At 44.1% G+C, this 24,654-nt stretch overlaps 1 protein-coding gene across 10 annotated transcripts in view; it reads right to left on the reverse strand.

The window, feature by feature from the left end:
- The window catches only part of LOC112227384 (disco-interacting protein 2 homolog C-like), a 233,635-nt gene that overhangs the window by 73,714 nt on the left and 135,267 nt on the right, over positions 1-24,654 (reverse strand). For 6 of the 10 annotated variants that reach the window (XM_042308309.1, XM_042308312.1, XM_042308308.1 and 3 more), the window contains 5 exons: positions 23,274-23,489; positions 20,099-20,281; positions 10,400-10,534; positions 7,272-7,391; positions 6,825-7,022 (listed from right to left, as the gene is read on the reverse strand). In XM_042308309.1, coding sequence (XP_042164243.1) covers positions 6,825-7,022; positions 7,272-7,391; positions 10,400-10,534; positions 20,099-20,281; positions 23,274-23,489 — 852 coding nt within the window. The remainder of the gene's footprint in view (positions 1-6,824; positions 7,023-7,271; positions 7,392-10,399; positions 10,535-20,098; positions 20,282-23,273; positions 23,490-24,654) is intronic. The other 4 variants (XM_042308318.1, XM_042308317.1, XM_042308311.1 and 1 more) reach the window with 3 other exon arrangements.

Here is a 24,654-nt window from a genome sequence, read left to right on the forward strand (position 1 = left end):
ACAGCGTTTGCCATGTTTTTGTCGATATTATGGAGTTAATTTGGGAAAAAGTTCGGCGCTGTAATGACTGAATTTTCGTTTTTTTTTCTTAGCCAAACGTGATGAACAAAACGGAGCGATTTCTCCTACACAAATAATCTTTTTGGAAAAACTGAACATTTGCTATCTCACTGAGAGTCTCCTCATTGAAAACATCCGAAGTTCTTCAAAGGTAAATTATTTTATTTGAATGCTTTTCTTGTTTTTGTGAAAATGTTGCCTGCTGAATGCTAGGCTTAATGCTATGCTAGATATCAATACTCTTACACAAATGCTTGTGTAGCTATGGTTGAAAAGCATATTTTGAAAATCTGAGATGACAGTGTTGTTAAACAAAAGGCTAAGCTTGTGAGCCAATATATTTATTTCATTTCATTTGCGATTTTCATGAATAGTTAACGTTGCGTTATGCTAATGAGCTTGAGGCTATGATTACGCTCCCGGATACGGGATTGCTCGAAGCTAGAGGTTAACCAACCATTTAGTTCACCTGGTTTAAACATCTGTAAAGACAATATATCTCTCATCATTACTCAATGCCTAGGTTTACCTCCAATGTACTCCTATCCTACCAATACTTTGGCTGTACATTATGCCTTGAATCTATTCTATCGTGTCCAGAAACCTGCTCCTTTTACTCTCTGTTCCGAACGCACTAGACGACCAGTTATGATAGCCTTTAGCCATACCCTTATCCTACTCCTCCTCTGTTCCTCTGGTGATGTAGAGGGTAATCCAGGCCCTGCAGTGCCTAGCTCCACTCCTACTCTACAGGTGCTCTCATTTGTTAACCGTAAAAGCCTTGGTTCAATGCATGTTAGCATTAGAAGCCTCCTCCCTAAATTTGTTTTATTCACTGCTTTAGCACACTCTGCCAACCCGGATGTCCTAGCCGTGTCTGAATCCTGGCTTAGGAAGACCACCAACACCCCTGAAATTTCCATCTCTAACTATAACATTTTCCGACAAGATAGAACTGCCAAAGGTTGCAATCTACTGCAGAGGTAGCCTGCAGAGTTCTGTCTTACTATCCAGGTATTTACACAAACAATTTGAGCTTCTACTTTTAAAAATCCACCTTTGCAGAAACAACTCTCTCACCGTTGCCTCTTGCTATAGACCACCCTCTGCCCCCAGCGGAATTGATTGCCCCATCTATCTTCAGAGCTCGTGTTGCTAGGTAACCTAAACTGGGACATGCTTAACACCCTGGCCATCCTACAATATAAGCTTGATTACCTCAATCTCACACAAATGATCAATAAACCCACCAGGTACAACCCCAAATCCGTAAACATGGGCACCCTCATATCATCCTAACCAACTTGCCCTCCAAATACACCTCTGCTGTTTTCAACCAAGATCTCAGCGATCACTGCCTCCTTGCCTGCATCCGTAATGGGTCTGCGGTCAAATGACCACCCCTCATCACTGTCAAATGCTCCCTAAAACACTTCAGAGAGCAGGCATTTCTAATCGACCTGGCCCAGGTATCCTGGAAGGATATTGACCTCATCCCGCCAGTAGAGGATGCCTGGTTATTCTTTAAAAGTGCCTTCCTTACCCATCTTTAAAAAGCATGCCCCATTCAAAAAAAATTGAACCAGGAACAAATACAGCCCTTGGTTCTCTCCAGACCTGACTGCCCTTGACCAGCACAAAAACATCCTGTGGCATTCTGCATGAGCATCATATAGCCCCCGTGATATGCAACTTTTCTGGGAAGATAGGAACCAAAATACACAGGCAGTTAGAAAAGCTAAGGCTATTTTTTTCAAGCAGAAATTTGCATCCTGTAGCACAAACTCGAAAAAGTTCTGGGACACTGTAAAGTCCATGGAGAATAAGAGCACCTCCTCCCAGCTGCCCACTGCACTGAGGCTAGGAAACACTGTCACCACTGATAAATCCACTATAACTGAGAATTTCATTAAGCATTTTTCTAAAGCTGGCCATGATTTCCACCTGGCTACCCCTCCCTGGTCAACAGCACTGCACCCCCCACAGCAACTCACCCAAGCCTCCCCATTTCTCCTTCACCAAAATCCAGATAGCTGATGTTCTGAAAGAGCTGCAAAATCTGGACCCCTACAAATCAGCTGGGCTAGACAATCTGGACCCTCTATTTCTAAAATGACCTGCCGAAATTGTTGCAACCCCTATTACTAGCCTGTTCAACCCCGCTTTCATATCATCTGAGAAACTCAAAGATCGGAAACTTCCGCGGTCATCCCCCTTTTCAAAGGGGGTGACACTCTAGACCCAAACTGCTACAGACCTATATCTATCCTACCCTGCCTTTCTAAGGTCTTCGAAAGACAAGTTAACTTCTTCGAGATAGGGGGCGCTCTTTTAATTTTGGGATAAAAAACGTTCCCGTTTTAAACAAGATATTTTGTCACGAAAAGATGCTCGACTATGCATGTAATTGACAGCTTTGGAAAAAAAAACTGACGTTTCCAAAACTGCAAAGATATTATCTGTGAGTGCCCCAGAACTAATGCTACAGGCGAAACCAAGATGAAATTTCATACAGGAAATGGTCCAGATTTTGAATGCCCTGTGTTCCAATGTCTCCTTATATGGCTGTGAATACGCCAGGAATGAGCCTGCACTTTCTGTCGTTTCCCCAAGGTGTCTGCAGCATTGTGACGTATTTGTAGGCATATCATTGGAAGATTGACCATAAGAGACTACATTTACCAGGTGTCCGCCCGGTGTCCTGCGTCGAAATTATTGCGTAATCTCCAGGTCCATGCACGTTCCATTTTCTTCAGAAGAGAAACCAAACTGCCACAAATGATTTATCATCGATAGATATGTGAAAAACACCTTGAGGATTGATTCTAAACAACGTTTGCCATGTTTCTGTCGATATTATGGAGTTAATTTGGAAAAAAAATTTGCGTTGTAATGACTTAATTTTCTGGGTTTTTCTTACCCAAACATGATGAACAAAACGGAGCGATTTGTCCTACACAAATAATCTTTTTGGAAAAACTGAACATTTGCTATCTAACTGAGAGTCTCCTCATTGAAAACATCTGAAGTTCTTCAAAGGTAAATGATTTTATTTGAATGCTTTTCTTGTTTTTGCGAAAATGTTGCATGCTGAATGCTAGGCTTAATGCTATGCTAGGCTATCAATACTCTTACACAAATGCTTGTTTAGCTATGGTTCAAAAGCATATTTTGAAAATCTGAGATGACAGTGTTGTTAACAAAAGGCTAAGCTTGAGAGCTAATATATTTATTTAATTTGCGATTTTCATGAATAGTTAACGTTGTGTTATGGTAATGAGCTTGAGGCTATAAATAGGATCCCGGATACGGGATTGCTCGTCGCAACAGGTTAACAAACAGATTACCGACCATTTCGAATCCCACCGTACCTTCTCCGCTATGCAATCTGGTTTCAGAGCTGGTCATGGGTGCACCTCAGCCACGCTCAAGGTCCTAAACGATATCATAACCGCCATCGATAAGAAACATTACTGTGCAGCCGTATTCATCGACCTGGCCAAGGCTTTCGACTCAATCACCACATTCTTATCGACAGACTCAACAGCCTTGGTTTCTCAAATGATTGCCTCGCCTGGTTCACCAACTACTTCTCTGACAGAGTTCAGTGTGTAAAATTGGAGGGCCTGTTGTCCGGACCTCTGGCAGTCTCTATGGGGGTGCCACAGGGTTCAATTCTCGGGCCGACTCTCTTCTCTGTATACATCAATGTTGTCGCTCTTGCTGCTGGTGATTCTCTGATCCACCTCTACGCAGACGACACCATTCTGTATATCTCTGGCCCTTCTTTGAACAATGTTAACTAACCTCCAGACGAGCTTCAATGCCATACAACTCTCCTTCCGTGGCCTCCAACTGCACTTAAATGCAAGTAAAACTAAATGCATGCTCTTCAACCGATCGCTGCCTGCACCTGCCCGCCCGTCCAGCAACACTACTCTGACGGTTCTGACTTAGAATATGTGGACAACTACAAATACCTAGGTGTCTGGTTAGACTGTAAACTCTCCTTCCAGGCTCACATTAAGCATCTCCAATAAAAAACTAAATCTAGAATTGGCTTCCTATTTCGCAACAAAGCATCCTTCCCTCATGCTGCCAAACATACCCTCGTAAAACTGACCATACTACCGAGCAGACTTCGGCGATGTCATTTACAAAATAGTCTCCAACACTCTACTCAACAAATTAGATGTAGTCTATCATAGTGCCATTCGTTTTGTCACCAAAGCCCCATATACTACCCACCACTGCGACCTGTACGCTCTTGTTGGCTGGCCCTCGCTTCATACCCATCGTCAAACCCACTGGCTCCAGGTCATCTACAAGTCTCTGCTAGGTAAATCCCCGCCTTATCTCAGCTCACTGGTCACCATAGCAGCACCCACCCGTAGCATGCGCTCCAGCAGGTATAACTCACTGGTCACGCCCAAAGCCAATTCTTCCTTTGGTCACATTTCCTTCCAGTTCACTGCTGCCAATGACTGGAACAAACTAACAAAAATCACTAAAGCTGGAGACTCATATCTCCCTCACTAGCTTTAAGCACCAGCTGTCAGACAGGCTGACAGATCACTGCACCTGTACATAGCCCATCCAACTACCTCATCCCCATACTGTATTTATTTATTTATCTTGCTCCTTTGCATCCCAGTATATCTACTTGCACATTCATCTTCTTCACATCTACCATTCCAGTGTTTAATTGCCATATTGTAATTACTTCGCCACCAAGGCCTATTTATCGCCTTACCTCCCTTATCCTACCTCATTTGCACACAAGGTATATAGATTTTTTCTACTGTATTATTGACTGTATGTTTGTTTATTCCATGTGTAACTCTGTGTTGTTGTATGTGTCGAACTGCTTTGCTTTATCTTGGCCAGGTCGCAGTTGTAAATGAGAACTTGTTCTCAACTAGCCTACCTGGTTAAATAAAGGTGAAATATATATACATTTTTTAAATGACAGCTTTGCACACTCTTGGCATTCTCTCAACCAGCTTCGCCTGGAATGCATTTCAATTAACAGGTAAGCCTTGGTAAAAGTACATTTGTGGAATTTCTTTCCTTCTTAATAAATTTGAGCAAATCAGTTGTGTTGTGACAAGTTAGGGGTGGTATACAGAAGATAGCCCTATTTGGTTAAAGACCAAGTCCATATTATGGCAAGAACAGCTCAAAAAAGCAAAGAGAAATGACAGTCCACCATTACTTTAAGACATAAAGGTCAGTCAATCTAGAAGATTTCAAGAACTTTGAAAGTTTCTTCAAGTGCAGTTGCAAAAACCATCAAGCGCTATGATGCGCTATGATGATACTGTGTGAATCAGGCTTTCATTGTCAAATTGCTGCATAGAAACCACTACTAAAGGACAACAATAAGAAGAATGCATGTGTGGTTCCCACCGTGAAGCATGGAGGATGAGGTGTGATGGTGCTTTGCTGGTGACACTGTCTGTGATTTATTTAGAATCTGCAGCGATATGCCATCCCATCTTGTTTGAGCTTAGACTGTCATTCATTTTTCAACAGGACAATGACCCAACAAACCTCCAGGCTGTGTAAGGGCTATTTGACCAAGAAGGAGAGTGATGGAGTGCTGCATCAGATGACCTGGCCTCTACAATCACCCTACCTCAAACCTATTGAGATGGTTTGGATGAATTGGACCACAGAGTGAAGGAAAACAGCTCAGCATATGTGGGAACTCCTTCAGGACTGTTGGAAAAGCATTCCAGGTGAAGATGGTTAAGAGAATGCCAAGAGTGTGCAAAGCTGTAATCAAGGCAAAGGGTGGCTACTTTGAAGAATCTAAAATATATTGGATTTGTTTAACACTTTTTTGGTTACTACAAGATTCCATATGTACCATTTCATAGTTTTGATGTCTTCACCATTATTCTACAATGTAGAAAATAGTAAAAATAAAGAAAAACCCTGGAATGAGTAGGTGTGTCCAAACTTTTCACTGGTACTATATATGTAAATGAAACAACTACAGTAAAATCACTGCACCAGTGTTGTGCCACAGTACAATACATTTTCTTCAAAAAGTATTCTTCCACATAAAGTACTTTGCGTTCCTCGTGTGGCTGTCATTAATAGCATTCATATGCTTAAGCACCAGGTAGCAGTATTGACTGGTGCTTGTCTGTACTTAATAAGGTTGGTGGGAAGGCTGAGCATGAAGCAGCATCAAATAAAGGAAACCCTCCTGAGTACTCCACTGCAGCACGCATGGCTTTGTGTCCCAAATGACAATCTCTATTCAGTGCACAACTTTTGATCAGGGCACATAGGGTTCTTGTCAAAAATAGTGCACAATATAGGGACTAGGGTGCCATTTGGAATGTACCCATGGAATCAATCACAGTTATGGAGTCTCTCAGTGGATCGTTAACATATCCAACAGTAAAAGTGTTGCTGCTTCACTCACAGAATAAATAAACAGTCCTGGATGGCTGGGTCACGGTATTATTATGAAGGCAAAGCTATAGGTCAACGTTATAGAAGAGAATAGGACACTTTCATTACTGGTACAGAACACACTTTCATTGTCGTCTCACTGGTGATTTGTCTTTAGTGTTTCAATCATGTGCCGTATTAGCCAATCCTTTAGATGAGTGTAGCGGGCTGTGTCCTTACTGTTACGTTTGAATGATAGACGTGACCACTGATGTCAATAACCCGAGAGTCAAACACTAACAATAACATAGCATGTGAGTGACGCACTGCTCGTACTGTGCGGACATAACACCTACCGTAGGTTAAAATGTACAGTGGTTTTCCGTTGGTGTCCATAGTGGTGAGGCATGGGGCTTTGGGAGAGATGGTGCCCCACCTCTGCAGGGCAGCCTCCAACGACGGGGGCCAGTTAGTGACCACCCCTAGCTGCTCCCCCCTCATCGCCAGCATCTGAGCCCCCTCCGCTTTGGGCTGGTTGGGGTCAGGCTGTTGCACTGGAGCATCACAGTAACAACGCAATGTTTTAGATTGTAATGTGGCAAAGAGGTTTTCAATTAATAACAACTTTTTTCAAAACCTGTAATAATATAATAACATTCTGTATTGTAACAGCAAATTCATTGAGTTTTTACACATTCAGAAAATCAACCTTCAGAGGTCTTGAGTGCATCCAAAATGACTCCCTGTGCCCTATATAGTGCATTACCTTTGACCAGAGCACTATGGGATGGATGCCTTCTTACCCTCTAGAAGTTCTTCAAAATCGTCGACAAAGAATTCTCTTAAGGGAGGCCGTTTAGGTCTCTTCAATGTGTTGACTAGCTGCTGGATTTTGGCCGACACTCGGCCACCTACTGGAACGCCTGTAAGGGTCACACACACACACACACAGATCAATACACACACGTAGAAACTTCTATACGTCATGGAAACTTCTATATGTCTAATTGGACTGGCAAGGCCACTTTTCTTCAAGTCTTCAGAGAGGAGACAGCCACACTTCACTGGGCAATATCCAAAGTGTCTTCTCCACTGTCTCAAACCCTTACTTTAGTTTCAATGACACTAAACCCTGGCCATTTCTCTTATCATATGAGGTCCAGAGCCTGCTGGTTTTCTGTTCTACGTGATAATTAATTCTACACACCTGGTGTTCAAGGTCTAAATCAGTCCCTGATTAGAGGGGAACAATGAAAAAATTCAGTGGAACTGGCTTCGAGGTCCAGAGTTGAGTTGGAGGGGATAAACCTTCATACACAGTGAAAAGTGTCAAAGTCAAGGGTTAAACCGCAGATAGAAAGCAATACACAGTAAAAATCAGTCCTGACCAAAGCTGATTTCACAAAGAAATGAAATCTGTGTAAAGCACGATCACTGCGTAACCTGTGTTAGGCTATATATATCAAGTAAAAAGAAAAACGAAACATTTTGAATCTCTAAAACACAAGTTTGGTCTTGGTACTGAAGGAGAAAGGTGTAGTTCTTTTCAGAGCCTCCATGAGCGTTGTAGTCCAGTAAACCCCATCTGTAAAGCTTGGGACTTGATCTATCAAGCAGACACTCGACGACGTGTGCTCTGTGCGCTCAACAAATCTATTCCTCAGCACTATTGACTGGAGTATCTGATGAACAGATTCGTCTGCGCGATGCCGTATGCCTCAGGAGAACAAATTAAAATAGCAGAAAGGCCCACATTGGCATACTCCATGATCTGACCGCAGCTCATTCAGAACAAATGTCAGAACAAATGACACCATCATATCAAAACAAACTGACATGACACCGTCATATCAGAACAAACTGACATGACACCATGACACCATCATATCAAAACAAACTGACATGACACCATGACACCATCATATCAAAACAAACTGACATGACACCATGACACAGACATATTAGAACAAACTGACATGACACCATCATATCAGAACAAACTGACATGACACCATGACACAGACATATCAGAGCAAACTGACATGACACCATGACACCATCATATCAGAACAAACTGACATGACACCATGACACAGACATATCAGAGCAAACTGACATGACACCATGACACCATCATATCAGAACAAACTGACATGACACCATCATATCAGAACAAACTGACATGACACCATGACACCATGACACAGACATATCAGAACAAAGTAACATGACACCATCATATCAGAACATACTGACATGACACCATGACACCATCATATCAAAACAAACTGACATGACACCATGACACAGACATATTAGAACAAACTGACATGACACCATGACACAGACATATCAGAACAAACTGACATGACACCATGACACCATCATATCAGAACAAACTGACACGACACCATGACACCATCATATCAAAACAAACTGACACGACACCATGACACCATCATATCAAAACAAACTGACATGACACCATGACACCATCATATCAGAACAAACTGACACGACACCATGACACCATGACACCATCATATCAGAACAAACTGACACGACACCATGACACCATCATATCAAAACAAACTGACACGACACCATGACACCATCATATCAGAACAAACTGACACGACACCATGACACCATCATATCAAAACAAACTGACATGACACCAGGACACCATCATATCAAAACAAACTGACATGACACCATCATATCAAAACAAACTGACATGACACCATCATATCAAAACAAACTGACATGACACCATCATATCAAAACAAACTGACACGACACCATGACACCATCATATCAGAACAAACTGACATGACACCATCATATCAGAACAAACTGACATGACACCAGGACACCATCATTTCAAAACAAACTGACATGACACCATCATATCAAAACAAACTGACATGACACCATCATATCAAAACAAACTGACATGACACCATCATATCAAAACAAACTGACATGACACCATCATATCAAAACAAACTGACACGACACCATGACACCATCATATCAAAACAAACTGACATGACACCATCATATCAGAACAAACTGACATGACACCAGGACACCATCATTTCAAAACAAACTGACATGACACCATCATATCAAAACAAACTGACATGACACCATCATATCAAAACAAACTGACATGACACCAACATATCAGAACAAACTGACACGACACCATGACACCATCATATCAGAACAAACTGACACGACACCATCATATCAAAACAAACTGACATGACACCAACATATCAGAACAAACTGACATGACACCATGACACAAACATATCAGAACATACTGACATGACACCATGACCCCAACATATCAGAACAAACTGACATGACACCATGACACCATGACACCATGACACCATCATATCAAAACAAACTGACATGACACCATCATATCAACACAAACTGACATGACACCATGACACAGACATATTAGAACAAACTGACATGACACCATGACACCATCATATCAGAACAAACTGACATGACACCATCATATCAGAACAAACTGACATGACAACATCATATCAGAACAAACTGACACGACACCATGACACCATCATATCAGAACAAACTGACATGACACCATCATATCAGAAAATACTGACATGACACCATGACACCATGACACAGACATATCAAAACAAACTGACATGACACCAACATATCAGAACAAACTGACATGACACCAACATATCAGAACAAACTGTCATGACACCATGACACAGACATATCTGAACAAAGAAGGGTTCAGAGCATGATAAATACAAACACGACCCCAAAATACTCTTCACTGTCAAGCAACCATGAAAACAAATTTAGGTCACACACACACGATCATGGATACACACACACACACACTACCCCAACCCCTGTGTGTACTCACCATCTCCGGTCTCCATGAGCTCTGCGTTGCCGTACTTGGGCGTGGCCCTGGATGCTGTGGTGGAGCCTTGGGGTCTCTCAACCTGTATGGAGTCTGTGGTGTAGCCGGTGACATCTGGAGGGGTAGAGTGGTTCTCTGGATGTGAGGAGAGGTAAGGTGAAGGAAGCCTGTTACTGTTAGTCCCCCCAGCCCTCAGCCCTATAGCTAACCAAGGGCCACAGGCTGCCATAGGCTGCCACAGCCAAGCCAGCACAACAGTAAGGAGAGGAGGGAAGAGAAGGACTGCCTCTCAAATGGTACCCTACTCCTTGTATAGTGGACTACTGTTGGACACGGCTCATACATACCAAATCAAATCAAATCAAATTGTATTTGTCACATACACATGGTTAGCAGATGTTAATGCGAGTGTAGCGAAATGCTTGTGCTTCTAGTTACGACAATGCAGTAATAACCAACAAGTAATCTAACTAACAATTCCAAAACTACTGTCTTATACACAGTGTAAGGGGATAAAGAATATGTACATAAGGATATATGAATGAGTGATGGTACAGAGCAGCATAGGCAAGATACAGTAGCTGATATCGAGTACAGTATATACATATGAGATGAGTATGTAAACAAAGTGGCATAGTTAAAGTGGCTAGTGATACATGTATTACATAAGGATGCAGTCGATGATATAGAGTACAGTATATACGTATGCATATGAGATGAATAATGTAGGGTATGTAAACATTATATAAGGTAGCATTGTTTAAAGTGGCTAGTGATATATTTACATCATTTCCCATTATTAAAGTGGCTGGAGTTGAGTCAGTGTCAGTGTGTTGGCAGCAGCCACTCAATGTTAGTGGTGGCTGTTTAACAGTCTGATGGCCTTGAGATGTTTTTCAGTCTCTCGGTCCCAGCTTTGATGCACCTGTACTGACCTTGCCTTCTGGATGATAGCGGGGTGAACAGGCAGTGGCTCGGGTGGTTGATGTCCTTGATGATCTTTATGGCCTTCCTGTAACATTGGCTGGTGTAGGTGTCCTGGAGGGCAGGTAGTTTGCCCCCGGTGATGCGTTGTGCAGACCTCACTACCCTCTGGAGAGCCTTACGGTTGAGGGCGGAGCAGTTGCCGTACCAGGCGGTGATACAGCCCGCCAGGATGCTCTCGATTGTGCATCTGTAGAAGTTTGTGAGTGCTTTTGGTGACAAGCCGAATTTCTTCAGCCTCCTGAGGTTGAAGAGGCGCTGCTGCGCCTTCTTCACGATGCTGTCTGTGTGAGTGGACCAATTCAGTTTGTCTGTGATGTGTATGCCGAGGAACTTAAAACTTGCTACCCTCTCCACTACTGTTCCATCGATGTGGATAGGGGGTGTTCCTTCTGCTGTTTCCTGAAGTCCACAATCATCTCCTTAGTTTTGTTGACGTTGAGTGTGAGGTTATTTTCCTGACACCACACTCCGAGGGCCCTCACCTCCTCCCTGTAGGCCGTCTCGTCGTTGTTGGTAATCAAGCCTACCACTGTTGTGTCGTCCGCAAACTTGATGATTGAGTTGGAGGCGTGCGTGGCCACGCAGTCGTGGGTGAACAGGGAGTACAGGAGAGGGCTCAGAACGCACCCTTGTGGGGCTCCTGTGTTGAGGATCAGCGGGGAGGAGATGTTGTTGCCTACCCTCACCACCTGGGGGCAGCCCGTCAGGAAGTCCAGTACCCAGTTGCACAGGGCGGGGTCGAGACCCAGGGTCTCGAGCTTGATGACGAGCTTGGAGGGTACTATGGTGTTGAATGCCGAGCTGTAGTCGATGAACAGCATTCTCACATAGGTATTCCTCTTGTCCAGATGGGTTAGGGCAGTGTGCAGTGTGGTTGAGATTGCATCGTCTGTGGACCTATTTGGGCGGTAAGCAAATTGGAGTGGGTCTAGGGTGTCAGGTAGGGTGGAGGTGATATGGTCCTTGACTAGTCTCTCAAAGCACTTCATGATGACGGATGTGAGTGCTACGGGGCGGTAGTCGTTTAGCTCAGTTACCTTAACTTTCTTGGGAACAGGAACAATGGTGGCCCTCTTGAAGCATGTGGGAACAGCAGACTGGTATAGGGATTGATTGAATATGTCCGTAAACACACCGGCCAGCTGGTCTGCGCATGCTCTGAGGGCGTGGCTGGGGATGCCGTCTGGGCCTGCAGCCTTGCGAGGGTTAACACGTTTAAATGTCTTACTCACCTCGGCTGCAGTGAAGGAGAGACCGCATGCTTTCATTGCAGGCCGTGTCAGTGGCACTGTATTGTCCTCAAAGCGGGCAAAAAAGTTATTTAGTCTGCCTGGGAGCAAGACATCCTGGTCCGTGACTGGACGTTAGTCATAAGGCATACGCCCCCGCCCCTCTTCTTACCAGAAAGATGTTTGTTTCTGTCGGCGCGATGCGTCGAGAAACCCGTTGGCTGCACCGCCTCGGATAGCGTCTCTCCAGTGAGCCATGTTTCCGTGAAACAAAGAACGTTACAGTCTCTGATGTCCCTCTGGAATGCTACCCTTGCTCGGATTTCATCAACCTTGTTGTCAAGAGACTGGACATTGGCAAGAAGAATGCTAGGGAGTGGTGCACGGTGTGCCCGTCTCCGGAGTCTGACCAGAAGACCGCCTCGTTTCCCTCTTTTTCGGAGTCGTTTTTTTTGGGTCGCTGCATGGAATCCACTCCGTTGTCCTGTTTGTAAGGCAGAACACAGGATCCGCGTCGCGAAAAACATATTCTTGGTCGTACTGATGGTGAGTTGACGCTGATCTTATATTCAGTATTTCTTCTCGACTGTATGTAATGAAACCTAAGATGACCTGGGGTACTAATGTAAGAAATAACACGTAAAAAAACAAAAAACGGCATAGTTTCCTAGGAATGCGAAGCAAGGCGGCCATCTCTGTCGGCGCCGGAAGAAGGAACTATACGCCCTGGTCAAAAGTAGTGCACTATTTAGGGAATATGGTTCCATTCGGGATGCAACCTAGGATGGGAGGAGGCATGTGGGCAAGGGTCTAGGGACACAGACGGCGGGAGGCCACAGGGCTTAGTCAGGTCAGGAGGCGCATGCATCCAAACAAGTGTCCCCGGGTGCAGAATAGACAGACAGACAATGGTTAACTCCAGTAAAAGTCAATTTGAGGAAGGAGAGTGATTGATATGCTGCTGTGCTGGGTTTCTCTTGGTACTTCCACAGTTCCATAGACCTCAGCCCTTATCAATTGATCTGTTTTAAAATCAGAGAGAAAAGTGTTTCATGTCACCTCATTTTCATTCAAGGACCCCTCTTGCTAGTTTTCCTTTGAACTCAGATTTGAGGTGTATGAAAACACCCAAAGTCCATCCACTCCACAAGGGATGCAACTCTGCAACCACCCAAAGCCTATTTTCATCTTTATCTAAGATGATAGATGACCGCTTGGGCCAGTAACCAAAAGGCCATTGAGCAAGGCAGTTAACCCCGAATAACAACTGCTCCCCGGGCGCCAATGATGTGGACGTTAATTACGGAAGCCCTCCGCACCTCTCTGATCCAGAGACACATTTGGGTTGAATGCATTCAGTTGTGTAACTGACTAGGTATCCCTATACCCTTTCCTAATATTTTGGCAATGTTACATTTGTGAACTAGGCCTTTAGCTTCACATACGTCTCTGCTACGTGTGTGAGGTTGAATGTGTGGGAGCACACTGTAACATATACAAATATCTATGACAACCGTGTCAAATAAACTAATGCTGTGAATGAAGTTGTCCAAGCTGACACTTGCATGTCCCCAGGCCACCGGCCTCTCAGTCAGATTGTGATAAAAGGGGAAATATGGGATTGAAACAACAAAACAAAGCAGGCATCCGCTAGGTGAGAGACGGAGTAAAACAAGCTTATAGTTTGGGTTCCAATGGGGTAAGCAAATTGAACTAAGCTCATGATCATTAAAGCATTTATAAGTTATATTCTTGTCCAAAAATATATGTACCAATCCAAGATTGCCCCAGTATTGGAGCTGCAGGAGATTTGATGCACTTCATGAAACTGTGTTTTTAATCATTACCGCTCCCTCTTCAATCCCCTGGTCATAACATAATTCCCCCAAATGCTTCAACATTACATCATTGATGCAACACTTCCGCCTCTCCCTCTCTCTGAGACATCCCACATGTGACATCTATCCTTAAATTCACTGTAAAAAATCAATCATTTTTACTCTCCATCTCCCACTCGACACGTATCACTTTTCAGATTCTTTGAAGTGCCAGACGTTTTTGAAAGTCTAATCATGCCGTGAATTCCCATTTTCTTCTCATCATACCGAACTGGACAATGTCAAAAAGCATCAGCCGTTACTTTTTTCCCCTGCTAGATTTAGATTCTGATTGAAGTGGATGAGCGTGTGAAATCATTCCAGACACTATTTGTGAAGAGAAACCACAAGGAACTTCCTTCACTGTCTTTCCTTTACATTCCCAGTGCTCCGGCTCAATCTCTCCGCTTTCCACTGTGAAACACTAGAGCCCCAGTCAAGGACCATACATAAGCTAAAGTGGATCAAACACTGGTACTAGCTAGCCATAGCACTCATCTATAAGGGCCGGTAACCACAAGTATGTGAGAGCAATCTCATTCATAGACCATCATACTGTCTGCTATGAGTAATCTTCCTTTCAGTGATAATTCATCATGTTAGATGAAGATGCCTATGGTTTTGTCCCAAACAGCACTGAATTCCCTATTTAGTGCACTACTGAGCACATAGGCCTTTATAAGAGCTTCCTAAAGCCTGTTTAACTTTATTTATTTATGGACAAAGAATGTGTCATCACCTTCCATCAATTCCCATACGGCTCTGTTCAAAACTAGTGCACTATATAGGCAATAGGATGCCATTTGGGACGCAGGTATATATTCTTACCACCAGTGGCCATGTGAGGTTAGATAAAGAGATCAATGAGAGAGGGAAAGCGCTCCAGAGCCCACTAGGTTAAACAAGACTCGCATTGACAATGTTAGACCAAGTACAACATTACTGCCACTCCCACTTAGCCTCTTCCTTTCTCTCTTTACCTGTCTTTACCCTCTCCCCCCTACCTCCCCATCTCCTTCCCTTTCTCTCACTCACGCCCTGCACATCTCCCTCCCTACATGAGGCGGCACCCAACTGGCCCAGCGTCATCTGGGTTGGGGGAGGGTTTGACCAGCCAGGATGTCCTTGTCCCATCGCATTATAGCGACTCCTGTGGCGGGCCGGGAGCATGCACGCTGACTATGGTCGCCACTTGTACGTTGTTTCCTCCGACACATTGGTGCGGCTGGCTTCCGGGTTAAGCAAGCAGTGTGTCAAGAACAGTGCGGCTTGGCAGGGTTGTGTTTTGGAGGATGCATGGCTCTCAACCTTCGCATCTCCCGAGTTCACACGGGAGTTGCAGCGATGGGACAAGACTAACTACTAATCGGATATCACGAAATTGGGGACGGAAAAAACGGCAAAAAGGCTAAATAAACATATTTTTGTTTCACCTTTATGTAACCAGGTAGGCTAGTTGAGAACACCTTTATTTAACCAGTTCTCATTTGCAACTGCGACCTGGCCAAGATAAAGCATAGCAATTCGACACAAACAACACAGAGTTACACATGGATTAAACAAAACATAGTCAATAATACAGTAGAACAAAAGAAAACAAAAAGTCTATATACAGTGAGTGCAAATGAGGTAAGATAATTAGTAATTACAATGTAGCAATTAAACACTGGAATGGTAGATGTGCAGAAGATGAATGTGCAAGTAGAGATACTGGGGTGCAAAGGAGCAAGATAAATAAATAAATACAGTATGGGGATGAGGTAGGTAGATAGATGGGCTGTTTACAGATGGGCTATGTACAGATGCTGTGATCTGTGAGCTGCTCTGACAGCTGGTGCTTAAAGCCAGTGAGGGTGATATGAGTCTCCAGCTTCAGAGATCTTTGCAGTTCGTTCCAGTCATTGGCAGCAGTGAACTGGAAGGAAAGACGACCAAAGGAGGAATTGGCTTTGGGGGTGACCAATGAGATATACCTGCTGGAGTGTGCTAAGAGTGGGTGCTGCTATGGTGACCAGTGAGCTGAGATAAGGCGGGGCTTTACCTAGCAGAGACTTCTAGATAACCTGTAGCCAGTGGGTTTAGCGACGAGTATGAAGCGAGGACCAACCAACGAGAGCGTACAGGTCGCAATGGTGGGTAGTGTATGGGGCTTTGGTGACAAAACGGATGGCACTGTGATAGACTGCATCTAGTTTGTTGAGTAGAGTGTTGGAGACTATTTTATAGATGACATCACCAAAGTCGAGGATCGGTAGGATGGTCAGTTTTACGAGGGTATGTTTGGCAGCATGAGTGAAGGATGCTTTGCTGCGATATAGGAAGCCAATTCTAGATTTGATTTAGGATTGGAGATGATTAATGTGAGTCTGGAAGGAGAGTTTACAGTCTAACCAGACACCTAGGTATTTGTAGTTGTCCACGTATTCTAAGTCAGAGCCGTCCAGAGTAGTGATGCTGGACGGGCGGGCAGGTGCAGGCAGCGATCGGTTGAATAGCATGCATTTAGTTTTACTTGCGTTTAAGAGCAGTTGGAGGCCACGGAAGGAGAGTTGTATGGCATTGAAGCTCATCTGGAGGTTAGTTAACACAGTGTCCAAAGAGGGGCCAGAAGTATACAGAATGGTGTCATCTGCGTAGAGGTGTATCAGAGAATCTCCAGCAGCAAGAGCAACATCATTGATGTATACAGAGAAGAGAGTCGGCCTGAGAATTGAACCCTGTGGCACCCCCATAGAGACTGCCAGAGGTCCGGACAACAGGCCCTCCGATTTGACACACTGAACTCTATCAGAGAAGTAGTTGGTAAACCAGGCGAGGCAATCATTTAAGAAACCAAGGCTATCGAGTCTGCCAATAAGAATGTGGTGATTGACAGAGTCGAAAGCCTTGGCCAGGTCGATGAATACAGCTGCACAGTAATGTCTCTTATCGATGGCGGTTATGATGTCGTTTAGGACCTTGAGCGTGGCTGAGGTGCACCCATGACCAGCTCTGAAACCAGATTGCATAGCAGAGAAGGTACGGTGGGATTCAAAATGGTCGGTAATCTGTTTGTTAACTTGGATTTTGAAGACCTTAGAAAGACAGGGTAGGATAGATACAGGTCTGTAGCAGTTTGGGTCTAGAGTGTCACCGCCTTTGAAGAGGGGGATGACCGCGGCAGCTTTCCAATCTTTGGGAGTCTCAGACGATAAGAAAGAGAGGTTGAACAGGCTAGTAGTAGGGGTTGCAACAATTTCGGCAGATAATTTTAGAAAGAGAGGGTCCAGATTGTCTAGCCCGACTGATTTGTAGGGGGCCAGATTTTGCAGCTCACTAAAACACATGGTGCTAATGTGCCAGAAAGTCATGTTCGCAATGCCTTCAGAGAGCCGAGAGGGGGAGAGAGGAAAGACAGAACGAGAGAGGGGGGGGACAGCGAGAAAAAGATAAATGCTTCTCCATGACTGAGTGAGACTGAGACAATGCTAGGCTAGCTAGCTACCAGCTGCAATAACAGAGGTTATTGACACTTAGATTTGACTTCTGCTATCAGAATACGAAGGTAGCATTGAAAAGTCGCCTTGTACTCTGATTGTGTTCAGATCTGGCTGACCACTTCGGGAGGGGGTCAGGGATGCATTGTGTTCGGATTTCTAAAAGCACACAGAGTGGGGACGTCATCAGCACTCCTCTCACAAGTCGCCAGAAAACCTGTGTTTTGAGACGGGAGGCATCTTTTCATTATAACGTTGGAGGAAATACGTTCCTAGCGTGTGAGGAACATGTTTGCTGGGCTCATAAATACTAGTTAATATTAAGAAAAACATGTTTTTGTTTGGCTAGAGTTATGCTAACCCATTTGCAATCCCTTTAGCGTTGCCTGCTAGCTTCAGAGGTTAGCTGGCTAGTTAGCTACAGTAGTTAGCAACTGCCATTGTTGTTGTGTTATCTTATTTAGCCTATTTCACTGTTTGTATACTGGCATTTGATTATAGCGTGGGAATAGGGAATCTGGACACAGTAGACACATTTAAATGTAGGTGTAAATGCATGACGCTTTTGGAATTCCATGATCAGAGCTCTATGATCAGAGCTAAAGCTGCATGATCAGAACTCAATGCTAAAAGCTGGATGAACTGTCAAGTCTAGACACGGCCAGAATGCTTTCTCCAGACATATTGATATTGCATTTCCTACCAGCAGCTCAAGCATGCTAATGATATAGGAAGGGGTGCTCTTTGTACATAACATCTGTTTACCTGAGCCAGAGTGAACAGACAGACACTGGCCAACAGTACTAAACAGGCAGTGAGAGACTAAGGCTGTTTCCCAAAAGAAACCCTATTCCACTACTTTTGACCAGCGCTATATAGCGGACTATTTAGGGAATACGGTGTTATTTGGGATTATAAACAGTGTACAAAACACCTTCCTAATATTGACTTGCCCCCCTCTCCTTTTATAGCTCCACCTACAGAAACAATAATGAGCTATAGGGAATCCAGTGACAGCTAGACTACAGTACACGACGGCAGGCAGAGAAAGAAACGCTGAACTGCAATGGGATCTATGGATCGTCACATAGGCTGCGTTCCAGGCTGACTACATTGCAGACGCAAGCCATATTTCACAATGCATGGAAAGGTGCATCGTCTGCAATGTAGAACGCAACCATAGACTGCAAAACATCATTCCATTAGGAATGGGAACCCCTTCCAGAATGATCTTAATGGTTATGTGGTGTTCTCAGACGTTGATAAATGGTTGATTATAGTCTGGACCAGGCCTTTGTTTTCAGAACATTCATCTACTTCCACCTGAGGGATTGTAGAATCCCTTTCTTTTCTCTAGTTGTTACATACGGAGGGATAACTCATTTCACTAATTCACTCTCCCCGCCAAATAGTGACTGTTGGAATAATGGATGGGTTCAATCAAGGCATTCTTCAATGCTGGTTCAGTGGGTTCTTTAAGCATCGAGCAGAGTTTTGGCACTGAAAAGTACAACTCAAAGGGCATTTTAAACAGACTACTTAAAACAATGTGGCACCTGCCTAAAGTTCAGATTCAAAGTGTACCCTCCCGACTACCCAATAAAAAACTCAGGGATTGGGAGAGCAGGGAGTGTCTAAAATCAAACAGAACATACATTACAACAAGCACCACCTCCACATAACTGGAGCAGCCATCCATCTGCTTTGTGTCAAAGACAAAAAGCATTCTTGAACATGCAGTCTCTTATCTTGCCCAGCAAATAAATACATGTATTCCTCACCATTAGATCAATAAATATTTCACAGGCATGAAAGCAACCAAAACTGCTTTCTAGACCTTACCGGTTTCCTGCAATATTGATGTTGATTTTCCATCAACACCGTGGCTCTCACCCACAAAGGGTACTCCACACACTCAGATTCATACGATCACAGTACTCATTAGCCAAAGCTATCCATGGGTTAGCATCACTTCTCTTCTCCCAGCTTTTCACACAACTGTAGCTAGAGCAAGACACCACTTTGACATTGAACGCCACAATTGATCATTAGAAAGCAAATGGGTGCGGGGCTGCGGCTAGAGCAGGGCAGGGAGGGGTTGACTGCCCCCCTGCACGGTGGGATACTGACCCTGCTTCTCCAGGGGGGGCTGCTGCCAGACGAGCTCCGATCCACCTGATCCAAACTCACAGGACCTCCTCACCACAGGACCAGGACCTGAGTTCCCATTCTCTACTGTGACTGGGGCTGGTGTGCCCAGGAGGGCTGGGGCCTTCCTAGTTTTCCTCTTCAGAGAGAGGTGAGCAATGGGCCCTGCGTGTGAGGAGGGGAAAACCAGAACCTTAAATCCAGACTACGGCAACCACACAGGGCCAAACCAAGTCACTACTGTAGCCAGATGGAGGAAGACACACTGCAGTGTCTCTCTGCAGGAGGCATCAGCCATATGGAGGGGAAATATAATATGTGTTTCAAATGGCACCCTATTGACTTTATAGTGCACTAGTTCTGACCGGCTCTGGTCAAAAGTAGTGAACTCAAAATGAAATAGGGTGCAGTTTAAGACACATCCATAGATGAGGGAGGCGAGGAGTATGGAGAAAAGCAACTTATCTACACGGGCAGGCAGAACCACACTGATGGGAAGGGAGGGAGGGAGAAGGGATGAAGCGAAGGAAAATGCTTTTTCTTTAGCCTTTTAAAAAGCCAACACACACGGGAGCTGGTTTGTTTTGGCCTCTAATGGGAGCCAAGAGGGAAATCAGATCTGTAACATTCACACACACAGGAAAGGATATCCTCCTCTGAAATACACACCTAGTGGAGAGAGACACACAAACATCATGCTATGTTGTGACAACAAAACGCTATTTGAATGTCATGGAAACACCTCTTAAAACCAAGGCTTTAGAGAGTAACTCATAAAGTTACTAATACACAACTATACAGTTTGATGGAATTAAATCTAACTATCAGAATGACTGGGTGTTGACAAGTGTTTTGATTGATAGATTGCCAAAATAATCTAGTGATTGATTGACTAACTCTTAACTGTCTTACTGACAGGCTGTCATAGTACACGTCAGGACTGTAAGTGGTGTTCCATTACATGTCAACTATACCTAATAACTGATACATGATATCACATTTCCTAGTTCAGTGAAAGTCTACATCTACCACAGCATGAGCCCCCAATTCTTCCAGTGCTGCTTCAAAGCGTCCCCATTTCAAAGTAATGGTAGCAGGAGGAGGGACTGGCACAAACACCAGATAAACATCACATCTCAGTGTTTAAAATGTCTCTACACTGAGTAGAAGAAGCCAATCAGCAGTTGGCTACTAGCGGTGTCTGCGACCCAACTGTCACGGCACCCTACTCCCAACACTGTGCATTACTTCAGACTGTCTGCTAGCTGTGTCTACCTGACGGGAGCCTCAATGTGGTGTCTGTTCTGTGCTTTGTCTCTGGTAGCCATCAACTCTGGTAGCCATCAAACTTGTGTCAGCAGCATGAAAACAGACTAGCCACTAGAACAGTTTACACAGACAACATTGGAGAACAGCAGTTCATGGTCATAGCTCTTCTAAGTATGGTTGTTTTGTTATTTTGTCCTTCAATTGACATGTATTATGCAGTGACTACAACTAAGGGGTTAACTAAGTCTAGGGTATAAGAAGATAAACCAAAGTGAGAGCTTCTCTTCGTGAGGAGGATGGGCTGCATGCAAGTAAAAAGAAAGCAAATATTTCCACACAGGAAGCATTGCAGGCTAGTGTTGTGTGCATGCCTTAGGGGTGGGAACATTAAAGGGAGGTACAGGATAGGTGAGGGGTGATGTGAGCAGCACACACACGCGAATGTACGTGCACACATACACACTGTGGGGGTGTTGATAGAGAACGCCAACAACAGGGATACCTTTCCCACATTTTGTCATGTTACAGCCTGAATTTTTATTTATTAACTTGAGATTTTGTGTCACTGGCCTACACACAATACCCCATAATGTGAAAATTGAATTGTGTTTTTTAGAAGTGTTTACAAATTACTTAAAAATGAAAAGCTGAAATGTCTTGAGTCAATAAGTATTCAACCCCTTTGTTGTGGCAAAACAAATTGCTTAACAAGCCACATAAGTTGCATGGACACACTGTGTGCAATAATAGTGTTTAACATGATTTTTGAATGACTACCTCGTGTTTGTACACCACACATACAATTATTTGTAAGGTCCCCCAGTCAAGCAGTGAATTTCAAACACAGATTTAACCACAAAGACCAGGGAGGTTTTCCAAGGCCTCGCACAGAAGAGCACCTATTGGTAGATGGGTAAAAAAAAAAACTGACATTTGAATATCCCTTTGAGCATGGTGACGTTATTAATTACACTTTGGATGGTGTATCAATACACCCAGTCACTACAAAGATACAGCTGTCCTTCCTAACTCAGTTGCTGGAGAGGAAGGAAACCGCTCAGGGATTTCACCATGAGGCCAATGGTGACTTTAACAGTTACAGAGTTGAATGGCTGTGATAGGACATAACTGAGGATGACTCAACTACATTGTAATTACTCTACAATACTAACCTAAATGACAGTGAAAAGAAGGAAGCCTGTACAGAATATAAATATTCCAAAACATGCATCCTGTTCACAATAAGGCACTAAAGTAAAACTGCAAGAAATGTGGCGAAGAAATTCACTTTATGTCCAGAATATAAAGCACTATTGTTCGGGGAAAATCCAACACATCACTGAGTACCACTCTTCAAATTTACAAGCATGGTGGTGGCTGCATCATGTTATGGGTATGCTTGTCATTGGCAAGGACTAGGGATTTTTTAGGGTAAAAATAAACGGAATAGAGCTAAGCAGAGGCAAAATCTGAGAAGAAAACCTGGGATGTTTAAAGAATAATGTGCAAATATTGTACAATCCAAGTGTGAAAAGCTCTTAGACTTACCCAGAAAGACTCACAGCAGTAATCGCTGCCAAATGTGATTCCAACATGTATTGGTGTGAATACTTATGTAAATGAGATATTTCTGTATTTCAGTTTCTATAAATTTGCAAACATTTCTAAAAACATGTTTTCACTTTGTCATTATGGATTACTGTGTGTAGATGGGTGAGAAAAGAAATACATTTGATCCATTTTCAATTCAGGTTTTAAAAAAGTAGGAATAATTCAAAGGGTATGAATAGTCTCTGCAGGCACTGTAAGTAAGACAAACATACCCTAACACACAGAGGTAGATACAAGTAGGTAAGCAAGGTTATAGTTGAAGGGTGGGTTTGTTTACCTGACTTACCGAGGTGTGTCTGGCCCATGACGTCTGCTAGCCGGCTGGCCGCCCCGCTCCCTCCGCTCTGCGTGGAGGAGGAGGAGGTGGTGGAGGAGGTGGTGGAGCCGTGGATGGCCCTGCTGATCCAGTTCTCCATGTTGATGCTGCCCTGGCTGGAGGTGGGTGTGCCCTCACCCTGCATGGAGCCCTCTTCCTCCGAGCCTGACGACGTGTCTGGAGAGAGGGGGGAGTGGAGCAGAGAGGAAGAGAGGGTTTACAACAGCAGGGAAACACACACATGAACAGAATTACATACGCGCACACACAAATACCTGCATGTCACTGTCGGACATTTGCACAACAAATAGATACTAAACTCTGTCATGGCCCTGAGGGGATTTCCCCTCCCCCTACATACCCCCTCCACACCTGATTCAGAGGGGTTGGATTAAATGCGGAAGACACATTTGGGTTGAATGCATTCAGTTGTTTAACTGTCTAGGTATCCTCTTTCCTATTCCCCTCCTCCCCACCTATACAGTGGATACAGGTGTGTCCACAGAAGGCATGGCAATCAGAGAGTTGACAGACACCTGATCCTGACAATGAGGGGGAGAATGGCTTCCTTCCACAGTATCAGAGTCAGACTGTAGGAACACTACAGCCCCCTACTGCCCTACAGCCCTACATAACACTACAGCCCCCTGCTACCCTACAGAACCATACTGTCATCTACTGCCCTACAGAACCATACAGCCCTACAGCCCTCTACTGCCCTACAGAACCCTACTGTCCTTTACTGCACTACAGAACCCTACAGAACCCTACAGCCCCCTCGAGAAACCTACTGCCCCCTACAGAACTCTACTGCCCCCTACAGAACCCACAGCCCCAGAACCTCTCACCATTAGGCTGATTCACTGCCATGAACCCAAATCCACTGCAACACACAGACATATTCTCAGCACAAACACTCTTAGATCATCCACTCTGTTCTGTTAATATCACAACTCCTCACCCAGGGATGTTTTTAGCTCTAGTCTGTCGTAGTGGCTCAGTCTGGGGATGAGTGAGTGTGATTCTTCGTGTGCTTAATTTTGCATATGTTTTGCATACTGTGTCAGGACAGGGCTGTCTGCCTGTGGGCCGGGCCAAGAGAGGGGAACAAACAGAGAAAGTGCGGGGATCATGACGACTCATTTCAGAACGAGCTACTGAGAGAGATAAACAACAGAGGTGTGTGTGTGTGTGTGTGTGTGTGTGTGTGTGTGTGTGTGTGTGTGTGTGTGTGTGATACAGTCGCCTCAAACCTGAAACATTGACCTTTTCTAAAAAATAAAAAAAATCTGCATGGACTAACTTTGTAAAAGGTGTAAATTTACTTAACGGGTTTTATGAG

This window comes from Oncorhynchus tshawytscha, linkage group LG28 (genome assembly GCF_018296145.1).
Source record: "Oncorhynchus tshawytscha isolate Ot180627B linkage group LG28, Otsh_v2.0, whole genome shotgun sequence".
Taxonomy (NCBI): Eukaryota; Metazoa; Chordata; class Actinopteri; order Salmoniformes; family Salmonidae; genus Oncorhynchus; species Oncorhynchus tshawytscha.